The sequence below is a fragment of the Rattus rattus genome, chromosome 7 (genome assembly GCF_011064425.1).
Source record: "Rattus rattus isolate New Zealand chromosome 7, Rrattus_CSIRO_v1, whole genome shotgun sequence".
NCBI lineage: Eukaryota > Metazoa > Chordata > Mammalia > Rodentia > Muridae > Rattus > Rattus rattus.
The window spans coordinates 38,179,712-38,199,845 of record NC_046160.1 but is presented as its reverse complement, the minus strand read 5'-3'; the positions used below and the strand labels follow the sequence as shown (position 1 = coordinate 38,199,845).

General features: G+C 48.0%; 1 protein-coding gene across 1 annotated transcript in view; it reads right to left on the bottom strand.

Moving 5' to 3' along the window:
• Window positions 1-13,697, bottom strand: part of Grhl1 (grainyhead like transcription factor 1) — a 43,794-nt gene extending 30,097 nt beyond the window's left edge. The window contains exons 1-7 of the mRNA XM_032907522.1: window positions 13,536-13,697; window positions 9,696-9,882; window positions 8,331-8,401; window positions 4,300-4,690; window positions 3,014-3,090; window positions 1,551-1,707; window positions 1,021-1,132 (exon numbers count right to left, since the gene is read on the bottom strand). Coding sequence (XP_032763413.1) covers window positions 1,021-1,132; window positions 1,551-1,707; window positions 3,014-3,090; window positions 4,300-4,690; window positions 8,331-8,401; window positions 9,696-9,882; window positions 13,536-13,555 — 1,015 coding nt within the window. The 5' untranslated portion in view covers window positions 13,556-13,697. The remainder of the gene's footprint in view (window positions 1-1,020; window positions 1,133-1,550; window positions 1,708-3,013; window positions 3,091-4,299; window positions 4,691-8,330; window positions 8,402-9,695; window positions 9,883-13,535) is intronic.
• Window positions 13,698-20,134: the final 6,437 nt, after the last annotated feature.

Here is a 20,134-nt window from a genome sequence, read left to right as displayed (position 1 = left end):
AAAAATAGAGGAGGAAAAAAAATAATCACAGGAGTCTTTTTTTTTTTTAAGTAGAGGCAAGCTTAGATATAGTTAATTCTGTATCATTGGGTTAAAATTAGAAAGTTTAAATAAGTCTAAAAAGTTTAACCAATGGTCCCGAAAGCCCAACATGTATCTGTGGAACCAAGACTAGAACTCAGTTCTTCTAAGCTAGGGGTGGAGACACAAATTTACAATCCAGAAATTGGGAGGACAAAGCAGGAAGTTTCTGCTGTGAATTCAATGACAGCCTGAGCTACTTAGTAAGGCTGAGGCCAGCCTGAGCTAGATTGAAAGACCTCGCCCCAACAAACTCAGCCCTTTTTATTCTTACAAAAAAGAGAGCCTGAGACTTTAAAAAGGTGAGCGGAAGCCCTCAGACCGACAGCCGCCTGTGATGTAGATGACTGTTAGGTAAGACTGGAAACCAGAGGGGGCAGAAGCGTTGGAGGGTTGTACCCTGGGCATCCACCACTGGGCTATCACAGACTAACAAGATGAGCAAGCTAGCTCAGGGCCTAGCTGCAGAAATGATTTCTTTTGGTCCATTAGAAAATCTCCTTGTCATTATCTCTAAAGAGAAGCCAGGTAAAGACCTAAAGAAGACATTTATGCCTCTCAAAATGTGCAGACTGGGGTGTGGGGTGGGGTGGAGCTCGGTGGCTGAGTGCTGCCATGTGGGCAGACCTGGGTCCCCCCAGAGCAGCAGAGAAGAGGATAAAGAGAAGTGCAGGCTGAAAGTGGGACACTCTCATGCTGGCTGGCCACCGTTCTGGCTGCAGAGTCACATGGCAAACCACTGCCTGGGCACGGGCCCGTGGAGGAAGTGAGGACAGAGCCCTGATTCCAAGAGCCACAGGACAGTGCCTGGAACACATCTGTGGCTGGCATCAGATTCAAATGCTTTCAGCAGGAAGTTGATTATTGCCAAAAGTAATGGGACTTGGCTAGCTGGGTACTGGAGCCTGCGGGATGTCGGTGGGCTTCGTGGCCACTCACCAATGTCAATGCATCTCTGCTTGGCCGTGTGCTGACGGGAGTGCCAGTACTTCCAGTGCCTTAGCTGGTCTTCCCTGCTTTTGTCTTCAGCAAAAACCACCATGATCACACTCTGGGAACGAGAACAAGGTACAGCATGAAGACCCGAAGGGGCGAGCAGCTCCAGAGAAAGGCACTTGTTATTAGACCAGAGTCGTGGTATAAAGCAAGGCTGTGGGGGCTGGGGGCTCGCCCAGTGGTTAAGGACACTTGCTGCTCTCCCAAAGGACCTGAGTTCTATTCCCAGCACTCAAAGGCCTCTTACAACAGCCTGTAACTCCAGTTCCAGGGAATCCAATGGCCTCCAAGGGCATCCGTACACAAGCACGCACACTCGGAGACACAGGAAGAAAAGTAAGAATAATCCTTAAACAACAAACACCACAGCTCGGCACTTCCGGCCTTTATTCAGCTACAAACACCTAGAAGTGTCAGGGCCTAGTGTCACCTGACAAGAATTCCTGGAGAACAGAATCAGGTATAGAACTTACTCGAACTTTGCTGATAGGGTGGTGGATCCCTTCATTGCTGCTCACTTCCTTTAGGGTGACAGGATAGAACTGGCCTTTGTTCAGGTATGTCATGGTGCTGTCCCCTTGCTTCTGCCGAAGTGACTTTGAGGCTTCTAGGGTATACTCAAAGTTGTTCCTATAGGACAAAGAAGCAACAGGTCTGGGCCAGTCTTTTGGAAGCTTCCTGGACACTTTAGTGCAGCCCTAAAGTGCTAGGGTGTGTGTGAGGAGAGGGGTAGGTTCTGAGGCAGCAGACCACCCGCGAGCATCCAGCTGCCCAGGCCATGTCAGAAGCAGACTTGCCCCTTCACTTGATAAACAGCATCCTAACCCAGCAAACTCAGTGGGCTACAAAATACTGATTACAAGGTCTCTGATGTAAGGTTAACAATTAGACATTTGGACACTTGGGCACAAATGACATCAGGAACCGAGGAGGTGGTGGAAGGAACTCATGGGGCCTGCTGCCAATCTGGAATTTATGGACAAAGGCTGCAAATGGGCTGAGAGTTCTGCATTCAGCCATTTAATTGCCAACACTCTCCTGCTGCTTCTGCCTGCACCTGTCTCTAGGCAGGTACTCCACAACCGCCTGTTTCCTGTTACTTTACACAGCCACTCAGAGCCTTCCTACAGTGGGAAGTGGCCCTTACACGTATCCTTATGAGTAAAGTTTTATTAGAACATAGCCACACCACTTACTTATGCCTTATCTGTGGACCCCGTTTCATTACCACAGCAAAGCTGCTAGTGAAAAAACTACAGGAGGCTAAAGAGCCTAAAATATTTACTACCTGACATGTCACTGAGAAAGCCTGTCAGCTTTATCACAAAGCTTTATTGTGAGTCTGTGGTTCCTGTACCTCGGGGCATGCTAATAAAGGAAGTCTAAACACATAAAATGAAAAAAATGAAACCCTAGATTTAAAAAAACTCTTGAGGTGTTTATATACTTCTCATGAACCTAGACAGTGCTCCTATTTCCAGAGGATGGTGCAGTTTTGCTAAGCTAAAACCAAGTTGCAAGGTCAGGAAAAAATTACACTTGTTTATTTTATCCTTAACAAGGATAATAAAGTCCACTGCCCACCACATTTGGCCCTACCTGTCAGCTAACTGCACACTTTTGGGAGCAGAAGGGTCGGTCCACAGAGATCTACCTCAATCCCCATCCCTCCTTCAGATCCCATCCCTCAACACCACAGAAGGGAGCCAGGGAAGGAAGAAGTACCAACACCAGGAGCTGAGGAAACCGAAAACCAGAGTCCCACACCGATCACCACATCCAAAGTCCCCTACCCAAGATTAGACGACAGCTGGTGGAGTCAGAGGAAGGTGAAAGCTCGCCAAAGCCACCTCAGATTTGTCAGAACTTATCGATACAAAGAGACATGACCACAGATGCCAAAAACCCAAACGTCAAACAAAAAGACAACTGTTACCCAGAAACACTGTCAAACACATAGTCCTCTGAAGTCATGCCCGGCATCCGAAGACTGAGCTCCGAGGGGAAGAAAACCTGAAATACCAACGGAGTGAGCCTCGAGCAATAACTCTCACCACGGTCACTAATGTCCAAGGGCTCGTTTCAAAACAAAGACCCTAAAGCTATTTTTAAAAATTAAATATAAAAATGTAATTATCAGCCAGGAGGTGGCACACACCTTTAATCTCAGCACTCGGGAGGCAGAGGCAGGAGGATAGCTACAAGATTGAGGCCAGCCTGGTCTATAGAGTGAGTTCTAGAACAGTCAGGGCTACATAGAGAAACCCTGTCTCAAAAAAATAAATAAATAAAAAATAAAAAAATTTAAAAAATTAAAAAAAACCATAAATAAACAAATAAATGAATGAAAAATAGATAAAATAAAAAGTAAATGTCTACTTGTATATACCATTCATGTCACCACACACATACACATATATATATATATATATACATGCACATGTGCACACACATACATGCATACACACACACATATGTATACATACATGCACATGCACACACACACACACACACACACTCCACTAAGTCCCTGAGATGCCCTCTTTCTCTTTCCTTATCTTTCCCATATCACATGTTTGAAGTCTAGAATCTGCAGCCAAACTACAAGGGCCACGAGTCACGTTTGTACCAGGGCTGGGCAAGCCTGCTACCCTTTCCTGGGGAGTGTCGGTTTCCACCTATGGGACCCTGCAACGGCAGTGAGTTCTGCTCCCAACACCCTCTGTGCATGATCAGACCCTTAGGAGTCTGCAGAACTCATTTGTAAAATCTGTAGGATGTACCAAGGACCACCTCCACTTCCGGATCATGCGACTAATGGAGTAGCGCCCCGTGAGGACAGGACAGAGCTGCCACGCTAGGAGCTTCAGGAGCTTGCATGGGTGAAAGCTGAAGAAATACTATGAGAATGCACTGCAGTTGGTGGATGATTACGCACGGGCTCCCTTTCCCTCTCTCCCCCCAGCAAATCTCTTAGCAGAAACCATAATTGTTAGCTCAGCTGTTGGTAAGATTACCCATGTGCCCTTGATGATAATTTTTGGATTTGTAGGTTTAGCTTACAAATTATACCTACAGGCCTTTCTCTTAAAAAAAAAAAATCTTTTATTCCTGATCCACTCATTCTGGGCTAGGTTTCAAGCTTACATAACCAGGAAAAGGCGGAACTCAATACTCAGACAAACATGCCGCTGTCTTAGGAAGATGTTTTGTCTTTTGTACCTCCTGAACGCCCTCCTTGAAGGTCTCAGAGAAGGTGGAGTCCGGAGTCCTCCGCTGAGCGTTGGGAGGTTGTGGGCCAGAGCTGAACTGGTCAGTGCTGAGGCTCCGGTCAAAAACCACCACGCGCTCGGTGGGCTCCGAGTGGTACACTGCCGGGGGGATTCCCACAGTGAAGCCGTGCGGCTGGATTTCTGTCTTGATGGAGTGGGTGGGCATGGTCGCTATGGAGACAGTGACTGTAGTATCAGGAGCTGTCAGATGGCCTCTCTTATCAATGCCCAGCTGGTTGCTATGGGGGAGAACGATGTTGAAGGGTACATTTTTCAGCACTTGCACCCTGTTTTCTCCAGCAGAAATGAGGGGCTGCTCCGTCACATTTGGTATGCTGTTTCTTCAGGAAAGGAGAAAGGACATTGTAGTGCAACTTTGATGATACAGTGCTTCCATGACCTGGGAGGAGCAAGGGCTTTACACATACTTAGCACCACATGCTCTAGCACGGATAACCCCACACTCTGAGGATCTGGGCCCCCCAAAGTAGCAATGCACCTGACAGAAACCAACTAAATAGGAATGAAGTAAGGGCTCATTCCTGGTGAAGACGTCGGTCAAGCAAACCCAAAAGCTTTTCATTGCTCTCAATTGCGGGGACCTAGAGCTCTCCTCCAGGACATGCTCTCCCCGGGAATCCTAACGCAGATCCTCGTATTTTATTATAAACCTGAAGCTTTAAGTGCAACTGATCAGTTGGATTAGAACCACAGATCCTGGAGCAAGATCACCTGGGTTCAAATTCTGTGTGAGCTTGAGCAAGCTATTTTGTCTCTCAGGACTCCATTCTTACCTATGAAAAGTAAAAACAATGTGAACAGGCTTGCATCTCTGTGGCCGTGATAAAACCCTGTGACCAAAAGTAACTTGGAGGAGGAAAGGCCTGCAGGTCACAGTCCATCGTCACGGGAAGCCATGGCAGGGACTCAAGGAAACGGTGGAGGAACACTACTGACTGGCTTGTTTCCACTTGCCCAGCCACCTTTCTTATACAGCCCAGGTCTGCCTGCCTAAGGATGGCACCGCCCACAGTGGGCTGAGCCCTCCCTACATCAATCAGCAATCAACCCCAGAAACATGCCCATAGGCCAATCTGCTCGAGGCAACTCCCCAGCTGCACTTCCCTCTGCCTAGGTAGGTTTGTCTAGGTTTGGGTCAAGTTGATAAAAACTAGCCAGCGCAGGAGGTGTCTGCCCTCTCAGATGGGTGCTGAGGATGGAACTCAGGAACAACACCCGGGAAGATGCTCACAAGTAAGCCTTACTGAGCATCACTTTCTAATACTGATACTATCTGCTTCCCTAAGAAAACTCACAGTCACACTTTATCAATAGATGTTTTACAGAAAATCAATTGTGGTCTAATATTTGGGTGATATGAATGATTATTTTAAAAAAATTCATTATTATTTTGTGTGTGTTTGTGTGTGTATGTGTGTACATGGCTGTGTACACATGTGCACTTGTGTGTGCATGTGCCAAGTGTCATCCATGTGAAGTCAGAAGTCAAGCCTGTGGCCAGTGCTGTCCTTCTCCCTTTACCTGGACCCTGCAGAAAGAACCCAGGCCAGCGCGGCCTTCACCCGCTGCGCTGGCTCCTCAGCTGGAGGCTTTTTAAAAATGTGTTTGCTTTGACTTTTTCCCTGATACTGGGGATGCAATCCAGAGCCTTGTCCGTGCGTCCCAAGTGTTCTATCACCAAGCTATAGGGTCCATGACTGCGGGTGTGTTTAGTTTAGTTTTGTTTTAGTATAGAATAGAGTTTATTTAGGACATGGGGGGGGGAGTTGAGAGGGCACAGAGAAAGGCAGAGGGAGAGAGAGAGTAGAGGAGTAGGGAAGTGGAGGGTGGCCATGAGCACATGGGGAGAGAAGGGGGAGGGGAATGGGGACAGAGGGGGAAGGGCAAGAGGACTGAGGGGAGCAGGAAGGCAAGAGCGGGAGAGGCCATGACTGTGACTTTAAAGTCCCCTGAAATATTACAAACGGAAGGAACACAAAGGAACGAAACAAGGGCAATTTTACACATCTCAAAAATCAGCAAAACATGTTCATTCCTTGAGCTGTAAATCCACTCCTGAGGATTGATCCTAAAGAAAATGTCAGGAAGCTGAGGCAGGAACTAGCTCCAGGCCAACCAGGGCAACTTGGGATAAAAAATCGAAGGTTTCACTGTGGCTTTGCCATAGCAAAAAACTAGACATGGCTGCAAAAATAAGTTCATTTTGAGTTTGTTTCAGGACACTCCAGCAAAAGGACATAAAACAGAACATGAACTAATTTGACCATTAAGAAAGAGAGAAAAACTTCAGCATTACAGCGGTTGAGTCTGGCAATGAATAGATGCTGGTGTCACCATTTCTCCTGTCACTGTGCTTGAAAAGAGTCATAATAAGAAGTAAAGAAATATAAAGAAGCCATTGGCCAGAAATAATTATTAAGGTTTAAATCGCAATATGGAAAATATTTATGAAACAAATTAAGTGGAATAAATGCATACTTCCAAAAACTATCTGCAACTGACCACAACCACAGTAAAGAAATAATTGTCTGGAATGTGGAATATGAATTGTTACTCATTCCTTAAGTCAATTTCTGTCATTCTCCCCAACCCCAAGATAGAATCTAGCTACATAGCTCAGGCTGGCCTTGAACTCCTGCTTCAGAGTCCCTAGGATTACAGGTATACGCTACCATGCCCAGCTGGTTTATTCTTTATTACTAATAGAACGTGGGTCAATTTAAAAGCTGTTTTTAGGGCCAGCAAGATGGTTCAGTGGGTAAAGGCGCTTGCCTCCAAGACTGACAACTTGAGTTTGATGCCTGGAAGCCACTTAGTGGCAAGACGGACCTTCCCTAAGCTATTCTCTGACCATATGTGCACTTTGGGGGGCCCAAACAGGTTTATACACACAAATGAGTGTAAAATGTGTCTTTTAAAAACATTTCACAGCTATATGGTTGAGTCTTAATTGATTATTAAAGTTTCAACCTAAATATTTAAAAGACACTTTCAAGAGGAGTTCAGATATTAATTCACTGAGTTTTAACTCAGACAACCATTCAGGAGCCATTGATACTTAACTTCTCTTTTTCTGCAGATCTGGCATTGAACCTAGCACCTTGCCTCTCAGGGCCAACTTCTCTATCACCAATCTGCACGCCAAGCCTTGTTTTGTCTACAACAGGCTCTCCCAAGAGCCCAGGCTGGCTAGGACTCCTGAGCTAGGACAGGCTCTCCTGAGCTAGGACAGGCTCTCCCGAGCCCAGGCCCAGGCTGGCTGGGACTCCCGAGAGCCCAGGCTGAGCCTGAGGACAGGCTCTCCCGAGAGCCCAGGCTGGACAGGGACTCTGAGCTGGGACAGGCTCCCGAGAGCCCAGGCTGGCTAGGACTCCTGAGCTAGGACAGGCTCTCCCGAGAGCCCAGGCTGGCTAGGACTCCTGAGCTAGGACAGGCTCTCCCGAGAGCCCAGGCTGGCTAGGACTCCTGAGCTAGGACAGGCTCTCCCGAGAGCCCAGGCTGGCTAGGACTCCTGAGCTAGGACAGGCTCTCCCGAGAGCCCAGGCTGGCTAGGACTCCTGAGCTAGGACAGGCTCTCCCGAGAGTCCAGGCTGGCTAGGACTCCTGAGCCTTCTGCTCTGCCTCCCAGGTGCTGAGGTGACAGGCATGTGCCACCACACCCAGGTTCTTTTTTTGTTTTGTTTTAAGATACATCCCTGCCTCACCCCATTAGAGGGTCTCAACGCACATGAGCAAACACTTCAGGTTTTTAACTAAAACCCTCCCTCCAGACAGTAGAGGCTGATGTGTATGTTTTCTAGGAAGGGGGACACAGACTAAATAAACAGATAACTTCTCAGAGTAGCAGAGGTTCTAACCCTGAGATGACAGGTCACTCTACTGTCTGATCCGCCAGGGCCGGCCTCTTCACGTGTATACAGTTTATCCTCCGGTCTGCGGGCCACCGCAGGAAGCACTTACCTTTTGCTGTGCTCTGGTTCTGGGTGCTCTCCCTCAGGCTTTACAGCCGATGATCTGCGCTCTCTGGGAACCTAAGGCGTCAATACCAACGAGAGGGATTCAGTCCTTATCCAAGGGAGAAGCCTTCACCTGGAAGAGCCACCTTTTATTTCTCAGGAGGCTCAGCGCGTCACTGGGTGCACTGTGCCATTAACCTACCTGAGACATGGCCCAAACAGACGCACACTCATTGCTGACGTGTGTGCAGTGCTTGGCCGTGCAAGAATTCTTTCATATTTCCTTACTAACAACATCATAAAGGGGCTTGAGAGGGGCTCAGGGGTGAGGAGTGCACACTGCCCCTGCACAGGAGTTTGGGACCGAACACTAACGGTGGGTAAGCTCACCACCACCTGAAGATCCAGCTTCCTCTCCCTCTTCCAGCCTCTAAGGGCACCTGCACTCATGGATAGAACCTGCCCATACATCCTCATATGCATACACATAAAACTACACAGATCTTTTTTAAAAAGATAAAGCTAAGTTCTGTTTGACTTATTAGCAATCTGTTTTTCAAGCAAGGCTAGTTATCAAGAAATAACAACTGATGCCTTCAGTCCACCAACTCAAATGGCTATCCCTGGGCAAGTGCTGCGGGACAACACCAAGGAGAAGGCAAACACAGGCCCCTCCCCAGCACCAGTCTGTGGCTGGAAATGGACCAGGACTGAAACCCTAACTGAATGCATCCAAGTTGCTGGGCTTGAGAGTCAAAAGTGACCCACAGGACGGCCTCAGGACCTGTGTCAGGTATGCCATAGGTCGCCAGTGAATGACAGCTGAAATTACTAGAATTCCGTTAAGAACCATGAGGCAGAATGGTATAAAAACCCACACCTGGTACACATGAGTTAAGGCTAATTCAACTGTCTAGAAACAGGCAAGAAAATGTACTCTGATCTTAGAGCCAGGCCCCAGAAGTGTAAATGTGTGCATTTCCCACAGCAGCTCCCAACTTGGTAATATAGCAGTGACCCTGACCACCCAGAAGGGGAGAGTGTAGGTTAGTCAGCAATAACCCCTTTCCATGACATCAGGAACCAAGTTAAAATATTCAAAATGGGGGAGACAGGCTACTGCCTTCTTTTATTAGCAGCGTCTCCTTCAGCAAGGGCCAAAGCAGCTGTTTAAAAACCACCCTTTGATTCTATGATCGGAGAGGCTCGGCTTTGAACCACCAAAAGCTGGGGCACTCATTAAACCCTTTATAGTCCCCAGAGAGGCAAGCAGCCTGACATTCCGCCAGCGAGTGACTGCTTTATAGGCTGCTGAATCAGGAGCGTCTGAGCATGGCGTGAACTGAACAGTGAAGAGCCCGCCGCCCACCTTGTAGTAGTCATAGAGCAGGCCCAGGGCAGCGGCGCTGTCTTCGTCTCCGTTGATGCTCATCATGGCTTTGGTGGCTGCCGTGAGAGGGTTTTCCAGGAACGACTTCCAGGCTTCGTCCTCACTGGTGTAGGAGCGCCGCTGGGGGTAAAGGGCTTCATTCTGAAGAACCAGCACTGGCCTTTTGCTTCAGAGGAAGAAAGTGAAAAGTTAACTCCATACTTCCTACAGCAAGACAGCTTAGAAGCTATTAAAAAACAAAACGGAACTGAACAATCAGTTCTTTGACATTCCTCTAAAATAGGACACACGGCCCTTGCCAGGACATAATTACAAGTGGGAGGCAGCCCGGGCTGAGCGACCGCTTAGCACGGACAGGGTGCTGGGATCCACCTCCTGCACTACAGTCAATGGAATACCAACAGCTTCTGAAGGTCCGTCTAAAGGAAGCTCAATGAAGTGAGTGAAATGGTGCCCACACTCCTCTTAAAGATCATTTTGAAATAAAAAAAAAAGTTAAAAAATTCACATTTGGTTTACAAAACACTTTCTAAAGGCATATTTTAAACCACCTTGTAGCATTTTAGCTACATCAATAACCTTAGTAAGTCAGACGAAGACCGGCTCAGGAGGCAAGGCAGAGCTAAGGACCCCTGTCAGAGACACCGAGATGATACCACTTGTCAAAATTCAAAACTAGCCCCGAGAAGACACAGGCTACTTAAATATTTACAGCAGCACACACGGGGCATACAGCGAGTCACGGATACTGTTCAATCGCACTCAGACCCGCTGCTACATGTGACTTCCCCCTTCCCCAGATGATGCCATGAGTTAAAACAGCTCCTTCCGAGAAACAGGGGCAGGAAGAAGGGACAGAAAGCAAAAGGGACATTTCGCTTAATCCTTCAGGGTATATGAGAAAGTTAGAAGACTCTGCTGTTACCAGCAGGAGGAGCCTGGAATGTAGCCAATGGGGACAATAAATCAATAAAGCGGGGTAATCTTCTGGCATGGGCGTGAACTGCTCATCTTGGAGATAAACACTTAGCCTACAACAAATGAAGCCACAGAATGAAAACCAGCCTTAAAAAAAATAGTGGACAGATGTGATTTAAAAAATCTTTACGTGGGCTGGGGAAGATGGCTCGGGGGTAAGGCACCTGCTCATGACTGTGACGGCCTGAAGTTCCCTGGGACCTACACAGTGGGAGAAGGGACTCCTTCAAGTTGTCCTCTGACTTTTACAGACACAGACACACACACAAACACAGACACTTGAGGCAAATTAATCAATTAAAAGTCTTCATTGGCTGCTAAGATGGTTCAGCTGATAAAGGTATCTGACTTCAACTTCTAAGACCCACAGGGTCGATAGAAAGGACTTAACTACAAGTTGTCCTGAGTGTGTGAGTGTATGAGAGAGAGAGAGAGAGAGAGAGAGAGAGAGAGAGAGAGAGAGAGAGAGAGGAAGAAGAAGAAGAAGAAGAAGAAGAAGAAGAAGAAGAAGAAGAAGAAGAGAGAGAGAGGAGAGGAGAGAGAGAGGAGAGAGAGAAGAAGAGAGAGAGAGAGACAGAGACAGAGAGAGAGAGGAGAGAGACAGGAGAGAGAGAGAGAGGAGAGAAGAGAGAGAGAAAGAGAGAGAGGAGAGAGACAGAGAGAAGAGAGAGAAGAAGAGAGAGAGAAGAGAGACAGAGAGAGAGAGAGAGACAGAGAGACAGAGAAGAGAGAGGAGAGAGAAAAGAGGAGAGAGAGACAGAGAGACAGAGAAGAGAGAGAGAGAGAGAGAGAGAGAGAGAGAGAGAGAGAGAGAGAGAGAGAGAAGAGAGGGGGAGGAGAGAGAATATGCTGGGAGGATGAGAGTAGTACAAACACAAACTCATAAAATAAATAAAATGTAAAAAAAAAATCTTTACTAAGACGTTGAGCATGTGACTTCCCTGCTCCGGGTTGGGGGCTTCCTGAGCTTTATCCCCAGTGCTCCCTTCCCCCCAAATAAATAAAACCTTTATTAGTTTTTCACACCAGGCAAGGACTATTTCACGTTAACAGCGCAGTTTGTGGGAAAAATCCCGAAAATGAATGGTGATTTTACCGGCACTTTACAGGAGATTTAGTTTAAATGATTCAGGCAAACACTACTGATTCCAAAAACTGGAAATGTCAACAGTCTCGACCACTGTTCAGCAGGCACTATTTAATAAGTCAATAGAAGGGAAAAACGGAGCGTTGACTTTAGCAGGACGAGGCAGTACTTTTGTGTGTGTGGAGGAACAAGAACGGAGGTGTCTGGAACTTATCTGTATCACGGCTATCCAGGCCCAGTTCTCATTGCAACACACCAATGAAATATGTAAATGGCCTAGAGGTGACCTACCTTTTCTAAAAGTGAGTGGAGAAAGTCTGATTATCTGTTCAAGGAATCAACAAAGCTGAGGACTTGGCAACCACCCACATCCTTCAAAAAACAGATATAGATTTAGAAGGAGAAGAAAATAAGGGCATCTTTGAAAAGGGGAGGAAAAGAGACAATTCTAAGGGTTTACATCCGCAGGCAAGCGATTTCGAAATCTAAAAAATTAAGACTTATCTTTACAAACCTCACGTTTTGTCCAAAGAAAGAAATACACAAACTGCCCACCCCCACCCCACAGCCACCCCCCAAGCCTTTGGGTCCTGAGGCGGCGGACCATGGTGGCTCCCTGGTGAGAGTCACTGGTGAACTGCTGAGCTATTAGTAATAGCCTAATAGTCACTTCCAGAAGACTGACAGCACTTGGCTCATTCAACACTCGTAATGCTAGTTTTTCAAGCTTCCCTCCTCCCATCCCATCCAACATTGGTACAAGGATCAGAAACTAAATATTTTCCAAGCGGCTTTATGTCTGCAATTACCCTGAAGGCATTTTATATTTCCAAAGTATGCCTAAGGCCAAGAGGTTGGCACTGGGGCTTTTGCCTAGTCAGTGAGCAGAGAAATAAACACAAGAACAACTGCAGCCCACTTCTTCAAGACCAGCAAGTTGTTGCTCCGGTCCTGAAGGTTCATGGGTGTTTTCAAATGAGCCTCAGACCTTCAAGAGTTATGGGTCAGGATTCTAAAATGAGAGCGGAGCACTAACTGAACTTCATTTTCTAAAGACAAGATTAATCTCTTGCTGATTCCACACTCAGCTAACCTTCCAGAAAACAAGCATGAGAAAGCCACCCTTAACAAGTTAACTATGAAACCAATTCACTGCTCCAGATTTACTGGGCTGAGATAAGATAGACTCTATCAGGACATCTTCTTATTTATAGAAAAGTTGCGAGTAAATTTGAGAACTGCCCCCCCCAGTTCTGCCAATGTTTGATCACATCTTACATCATCACTGAACATTTCTCGCTACTTTCTTATGTCCCAAACTCCAAAAAGCAATCCCGATTCGCGAGTAGCCTCTAGCTTTATCACTCGACTTGCAGTTTCTTTCACTTGATATTCCCAAACGGCAAAAATAGTCTTCTGTAATTACCGTCGGTGATGCAAGGGCCCAAGAACACCCACAGCAGATTTCTCACACAGCAGCCGCAGCTTAGAAAACGCGGGGCAGCGGACACTTCAACCTTCCCCTAGATCTCTCGCTTTGGCAGCTTGGCAGGTGACAGCAGGCTGCCCGGAGTCCACCCGTCCCCACCGGGCCATGAGCGTGGGGCCCGGGAGCCCTCCGACGGCAGGTCGGGTGTACCCCCGCGCCTTGCCCCGCCCAGCCTGGCCTCGTAGCTCCCGGAGCCCGCGCCGTCGCGGCCGCAGGTGCGGTGGCCCCCGGGCCCTGGCCGGACTCGCGCCCGCGCCTCACTCACTTGTCGTACTCCTGTGTCATCGCGCTCGCTCGCTCGCCGCTGCCGGGCCGCAGAACTGGACTTTCGGGTTGGGACAGTACACCCGATCCGGGGGGAGGAGGCGGCGGCGGGCGGCGTACGGCGGCAGGCGGTGGGTCCGGAGCGGCGGCCCCGACGGGTTGGGTTCGCTTTTCTCGCTCTGAGCCGGCTCGGCGCGGGCTGCGCGCACTGGGCGCTGGGCTCGGCCTCCCATTGGCTGGCGGCGCGCCGGCCCAGGGCGGAGCTTCTGGAGCTAGGAGGCGGGGACCTCCTCCTGATTGGTGAGATGGAGGTCTGGGGAGGAGCCTGAGGGCCGGACCGGAGGGCGGGGGCCACGCGGTGCTCGGCGGTGCTCGGCGGTGCTCGGCGGTGCTGGGGAGCTTGCGCGCCGCTGGCCCCGGTGGCGCCGGCCGGTGCTGCAGCCGGCGCCGAAAAGCTTCGGCGCGCACCCGCGTGGGCGCGTCTCACCTTCCAGTTCTCGTTCGCGGTCAGTTCCCCGGCCCCAAGGCCTCTGCCTGGAAATACCTAGGGAATTTCTTTGCAGCTGTACAGGTTTGGAGTTTTCCTGCTAGTTCATCCCTCAGTGTCCACTGTGTGACAGTCGCAAATCTGCACAGCCCCTTAATAACCCATGTTTCCCAGTCAGCGGTCTCTGTTTATTGGGCACCTACCAAGTGTCAATAGCATCTTTCTAAGCCACCTCCCCAAGCTCCAGGGTTCCTCACCAGCCTCCTAAGGGCGTCTGTACTGACTTGGCTCTATCAGAGCTGTATTTGGGCTTTAGCATCCTCAACTCCTAGCTACTACCTGTGTGGTCTTCCGGTTTGGCTAGCTCCAGATTGGTTTCCACATCTTCCTCCCATATCCTTCACACTTTTTAAAAAAATCTTTTTCCCCCTACGGGTCGGCTTTAACCTCAGCCTCAGGCTTACTACAGTGCAGACGGATCACCGTAGAGGACAAGGCAGAGACAGAGCAGACAATTTTTCCTGCTTCCTAGATCATCCTAGTTTGGGAGTCACTATGACTCCTTTGGTGTGCAGAGATGGCAATCTCTGCAGGTGGATGGGGAAAGCAGAATGGCGCTCTCTGGGCTTAGAGATGAAGATGGTGAATGATGGGCAGTCAACGTACTTCATAAGGGTGAAGGCACAGCCGTGGACTAAGATAGAGGGGACATCGGCGTGTCCACTGCAAAGCTGAGAGAGTACTGTGACCAGAGAGTAACTGGGCACCGGTGCCAACTCTAGAGCCCCACAGGTTTCTGTAAGGTCTTAAGTGAGGAAGCTTAAAAGGGCTGGGAGTAGGGTATAGACAGACTTCACTTGTGTTTTTAAAATAAGCTGGCCACTGAATGGTGTAGGGAATCGGTAGGCGGCAATTTCAAAAATATAAGCAAAAGATAAACAGTAGCCAGAGCATGGCCGGGGTGATGGAGCACTAAGAAGGGTTTGAATTCTAGATGCCTTTGTATTAGAGCTAACGGGATTCTCTGAGTCCCAAAAAGCAAGTTAAAGGGTGGCTCCAATAGCCGGTGTGCCTACAATCCCAGGACTCAGGGGCTGAGGGAGGAGGCCCTCCAGTTTCAGGCCAGCCCCAAAGTAAAACTTTGACAACAAAAAAAAAAAAAAAAAAAAAAGTCATTCTTGTTAAGAATGACCAGGGGTGTTTTCAGCTGAGCAACTGGATAGAATGACTATTGTCCCCTGAGATGGTGAGGGACAGCAGACTTGGCAGTTTATAAGTGGGCAAGGGTCCTGTTTGGGATGTGTTAAGTTTAAAGTTCATTTTCCATCTGAATACATGAGTCATGCAGATGGATACTAGACTGGAGTCCAGGGGCATATCTGGACCAAAATTTGACCTCTGGGCATGGTCATCCTGAGGGCAGAATTCAAAGCCTTAAAATGGCTGAAGCCCCAAGGCAGGGAGGAACATATAAGATGCAATGGCCCCTAAGCCCCAGAGCCTCCAACATCAAAGGCTCGGAGGGAGAAGAGAGGAGAACATAGAGGGCAGACAGGTGAGCTGAGAGGAGAATGAAAGCTCCTGGCCAGTGAGAGATGGTGAGCCAGGGAGGCAGATGTGCCCTTGCTAAGGGCTGACCATGCCTTTGTCCTGTGTTAGCTGCCTTTCACCTCCCCACCCTGTGTTCTCAGTTCTCTGGGGTGCTAGCCTGTCAGTCAGTAACCACAGACATGATGCTCAGGGCCGTTTCCAGCCTCTGTGTTCAGCCCTGGTTCAACTCTTGGGCCTGGGGTCTGCTCTTTCTTTACTTGATAGTCTCAAATTTAAGAAAATTATATGTGTACACACACACACACACACACACACACACACACACACACGTGTGCACGCACGCACGCATGCACGCACACACATACACGCACATGCTCACACACAGGCACAAGTGCACACCCACACAAACACCTCTCCATACTCTTGCCAGGGTGGCCCTTCCTAAAGCACAATCCCATGTCATTCCCAATAAAGCCTTCCCTTCCCAGGTCAGCTGCTACCCTGGAGGTTGGCAGACACCACTTCACTCAGATACCACAGACTCTGAGTGAACTACCACAGTACTTCCACTCCCCTATCTGGCCTTCCAGAGCCTTGGGCCAGTGAGCCATCCATAGTGCCACCAGCATAGTTCCAGCGCGTTTACCATGCCCTGTTTTCCACGTCCGATATCTTATGTGAGCTTTCCCAGAGAGGGCGTTGTTCTGTCAATGCTCGGTCCCCAGCACTGCTGTATACATGGAAAATGTCCTGAAGACGGTTATTGAATGGCACAGTTTTCTGTAGGCCTCCAAGGCCCTGCGTTCTAGTCCCTTGGCCTCCCTGTGGGGCTAAGTTAACTGGCCCTCTAATATAGAGAACATCTAGGAGCATTGGTCCATTGGGCTCAATGTCTGGCACATGGTAGGTACCAAATATACAGGACCAATGAAGACAGCCATAAAACCAGAACCAGAACAGGAAGGCCCACTGGTATTAGATCATAGCTGTAATAAAAAAAATAGGACTTAGGTATGGTGGTGTACAATTATAGTTCCAGCACTTGGGAGGTGGGAACAGTTGTCCTTATCTATAGAGTGAGTCTCAGGCCAGCCTGGACTATAGGAGACCCTGTAACAAAACAAACAAACAAACAAACACTGAAAAAATTAGGTCTTGTTAGTAAACTTCAAGATAGAATTATTTTGTTTATTTCTAATATACTCTGAAATTCAAGTCCACATCTGTGAGCTGTGAGCATTATGCCTTTATTTTTGTTATAAATTATTCACACTGACGTGATTGGGGGCTATGTGTGGGAGCATGAGCTGCAGCTTGTGTGTGGCGATGAAAGCGCAGCTTGTGGGAGTTGGTCCCCTCTTCCCATCATCTGGGTTCCGGGGATTGAACTCAGGTCCTTGGGCTTAGTGACAAGCTCCCATACCCACCGAGCCTACTCGAAAGCCCTTATTTATATGTTAACACTATTTTCAATCGTAGAAAGTAATACGTACTCATAGTTTGAGATAAATAAACTAAGAAACAAGTGAGGGAGGGGAGAAAGACATTTAAGCAATTGGGAAGAGCTAGAGTTGAAATGGCTCCTCCATCCACCATCCCCAGCTCCCTGAGAGAACTGTGACGATTGTGTGTATAGTTCCAGGTTTTCTATGTAATTGTAAGCATATAGGGTTTTTGCTAAGACAAATGATCACTTCCTACGGTTTCCACAGTTCTCATGTGATTGCGGGAATGTCTGTGTTTCTTTGGTTTGGGGTGTGCTAGAGGCTAGTGGTGAGCAGCAGGTTTTCCCCTAGCTTTTCACAGTCACAAACATTCGCAGTAAGCATCCTCCCGAGTACAATTTTGTTGCTAGGCCAAGTATGGTCACAGGATAGATTCCTAGAATTGGAGTTGCAACTTTAAAATTAGCATTTTTACTATTTTACATGTGTGTACATGATGTGTGTGTATGCATGTGTGCACACTAAGGGTTACACATGGCGGTCAGAGGACAACATTATGGTGTTAGTTCTCTCCTTCTGCCTTTATTTGGGTTCCGGGGATGAAACTCAGGTTTGCAGGCCTGTCCTTCAGCCATTGATCTAGCTCACAGCAGCCCACAGGTGGAATGTTTTTGATCTTTACAGACCTTTTCCCAGAAGGCTGTGCATTTTAGACAATTAAGGGCTCACACTGGCCCGAGCTATGACTACATCAGCACCGGGCATGGTCAGAGACTGATAAGAAAACACTATCTTACTGGTTTTTAGTTATGAGTGGAGCTTATCTTTTTGGAGGGCCTTCTTAACCTTAAGAGTGGGATAGCCCTGTTGTTTTCTGCTTTGCTTTTCGGAGATAGAATCTCGACTGGTCTCAGACAATTTTCTCCCCCCAGGCTTCTGAGTAGCTGGATGCGGGCATGAAGCCCAGCTGCTGTCCTTTAATTTATTTGTTTTGTGGGGATGTGTTTGTTGCCTTTTTTTCTTTTTTCTTCGTTTTTTTTTTTCCTCCAACTCACAGAGATCCGCCTGCCTCTGCCTCCCCAGTTCTGGGATCAAAGGCAAGCACCACCACTCTCCTGCTGTGGCTTGTTTTTTTTGAGACAGGGTCTCACTGTGTACCCCTAAACTCATGATTCTCCTGTCATAGGCTCCCCAAAAGCTGGGGTTATGGAAATATCACACCACACCCAGTCAATGGCACTGTTTTGAAAAGAAGATTGTGTCCTAAGTGGTGGGTGTCAGAGTAGGGGACTCATTGGGCTTCTTCCCAATCCCCAGTGCAGATTCTGTGGTAACAACGAAGTCTGAAAACAATGTGTCAAAGTTGGCTGCAATCCAGAGGGTCTTAGCACAGATGCTTCTCCCGGCTAGTGAGTTTGCTCACAGCACAGTTTCTTTTCTCTGAGCCTCAGTAAAAGAAAACTGTTGCTGTGATCAGAAGCACCCTAGCCACTGCAGTTCCTTTCCCACCTGTTTCCTAATCCATGCCTCAGTTGGAAGCTTCCAACACACTGTATTCTTATTACTGTGTCCTCTGGGCATGCGTTGTTTTAGCATCTTGCCCTGGATTTAAAGGCCAACCTGCTGTGTCACTCCAATTACTCCCAGGGGCTCTGCTCATGGCCCCTTATTAGCCCACACCTCAGACTGCAATGTGCTCTCCTTAGTTCAGTTCCAAATGACTCTCAGAGACCAGGATTCAAATCCTAGGCCAGCATCTCATTCTTGCCTTGAGCAGGCTGCGCTCCTCATGGTCCTCAGTTTCCATGTGGGATGTGAGGGAAGTAGGTTTGAGTGTTGTGAAGTTAACTGGAATGATGGATTTCAAGAGTTCCCACAGTGGAGGCTGTGTGAGAGAGTGTAACATCAGAGCAGAGGTGAGGCTGTTTGGGAGAAGGAAGTGATCCAGAGAGAGGGGACAGAAGAGGGGAGCAGGCATCGAAGGAAAGCAGAATGTCACGTTTGTATGAAAACGTCATAATGAAACCCCATTACTGTGCATTAGATCTAAACATTAATAAAGATACAATTTAAAAAACCCACATTGCCTGGCACATGGGCATTTAAAGATGACTTCTATAGTAGCACTTGGCAGAAAGTGCTAGGACTGGCATTCAGTCTCCTGAGTACTCTTTCTGCACCCCGACAACAGAAATATTCTAAAAGCAGGAACCTATCTATGTACTTAGTCCTCGGGAATGCCACCCCATTGCCTCCGACGGCCATTTGTGGGGCTCACTGCCTTCAGTGATTTTAGGCCCGATGAAAAGGCTGGTAAGGAAGGGACATCTTAAGTGGCTCAATAATAATGGCAGAGCCTCGGTGCCAGAACTCCATCCGCCCCACCCAGCTCACCGTCTCAGACCTCTGCCAGCAGCAGATGAAGGACTTTCTACTCCAGGGAACAGGGTGTGGGAGGCGACTGAGTTTGACTCTCCCCGCCTCCTCCAGCCTGAGATGTAGAAAGCTGCCCAACCTTTGAGTTCCCTGTGAGCAATCAGGCTGTAATCACTACTAACATTAAAGACTTTTGCTAGTTTTAAAAGAAAAATACCACAAATTGCTCATAGTGGGACATACCTGTAGTCTCATCATGTCCAAAGGCTGAGGCAGGAGGTTTAACAGTCAGTGCCAGTCTGAGCGGTACAGTAAGACCCTCACAGAGAAAAAGAAAGAAAAGTTAGATGTCCCTTACAGTTTCAGGCACATAACAGGAGTTTAACAGATAATAAACTTACAACCTCCTCAAATTTTCCTTATCCTAGCATAAGCTATTTAGAGCACAAAAACTTTACTTCATTTTCTTTCAAACTGTCAACCATATTAGTATCAGTGGTCATTGTTATTCAAGACGGTAGTGACACTGGTCCTCCTTGGGGAATATCGAGTGTCCCCCATCAGACACACCCAAGAACCTCTGATCCTTGAAGCTGTTGGAGGTAGTTTGAGGTCGTCGTCTGTCATAGATGGAGAAGTCGCTGTAGAGAGATAATTAGTCTGCCGGGAAGTGTGGGATGTGTGCTTCGGCAGCTTGTTTCCTAACAACACACTTTCCAAGGTTTGCTGTCTCTGCCTGAG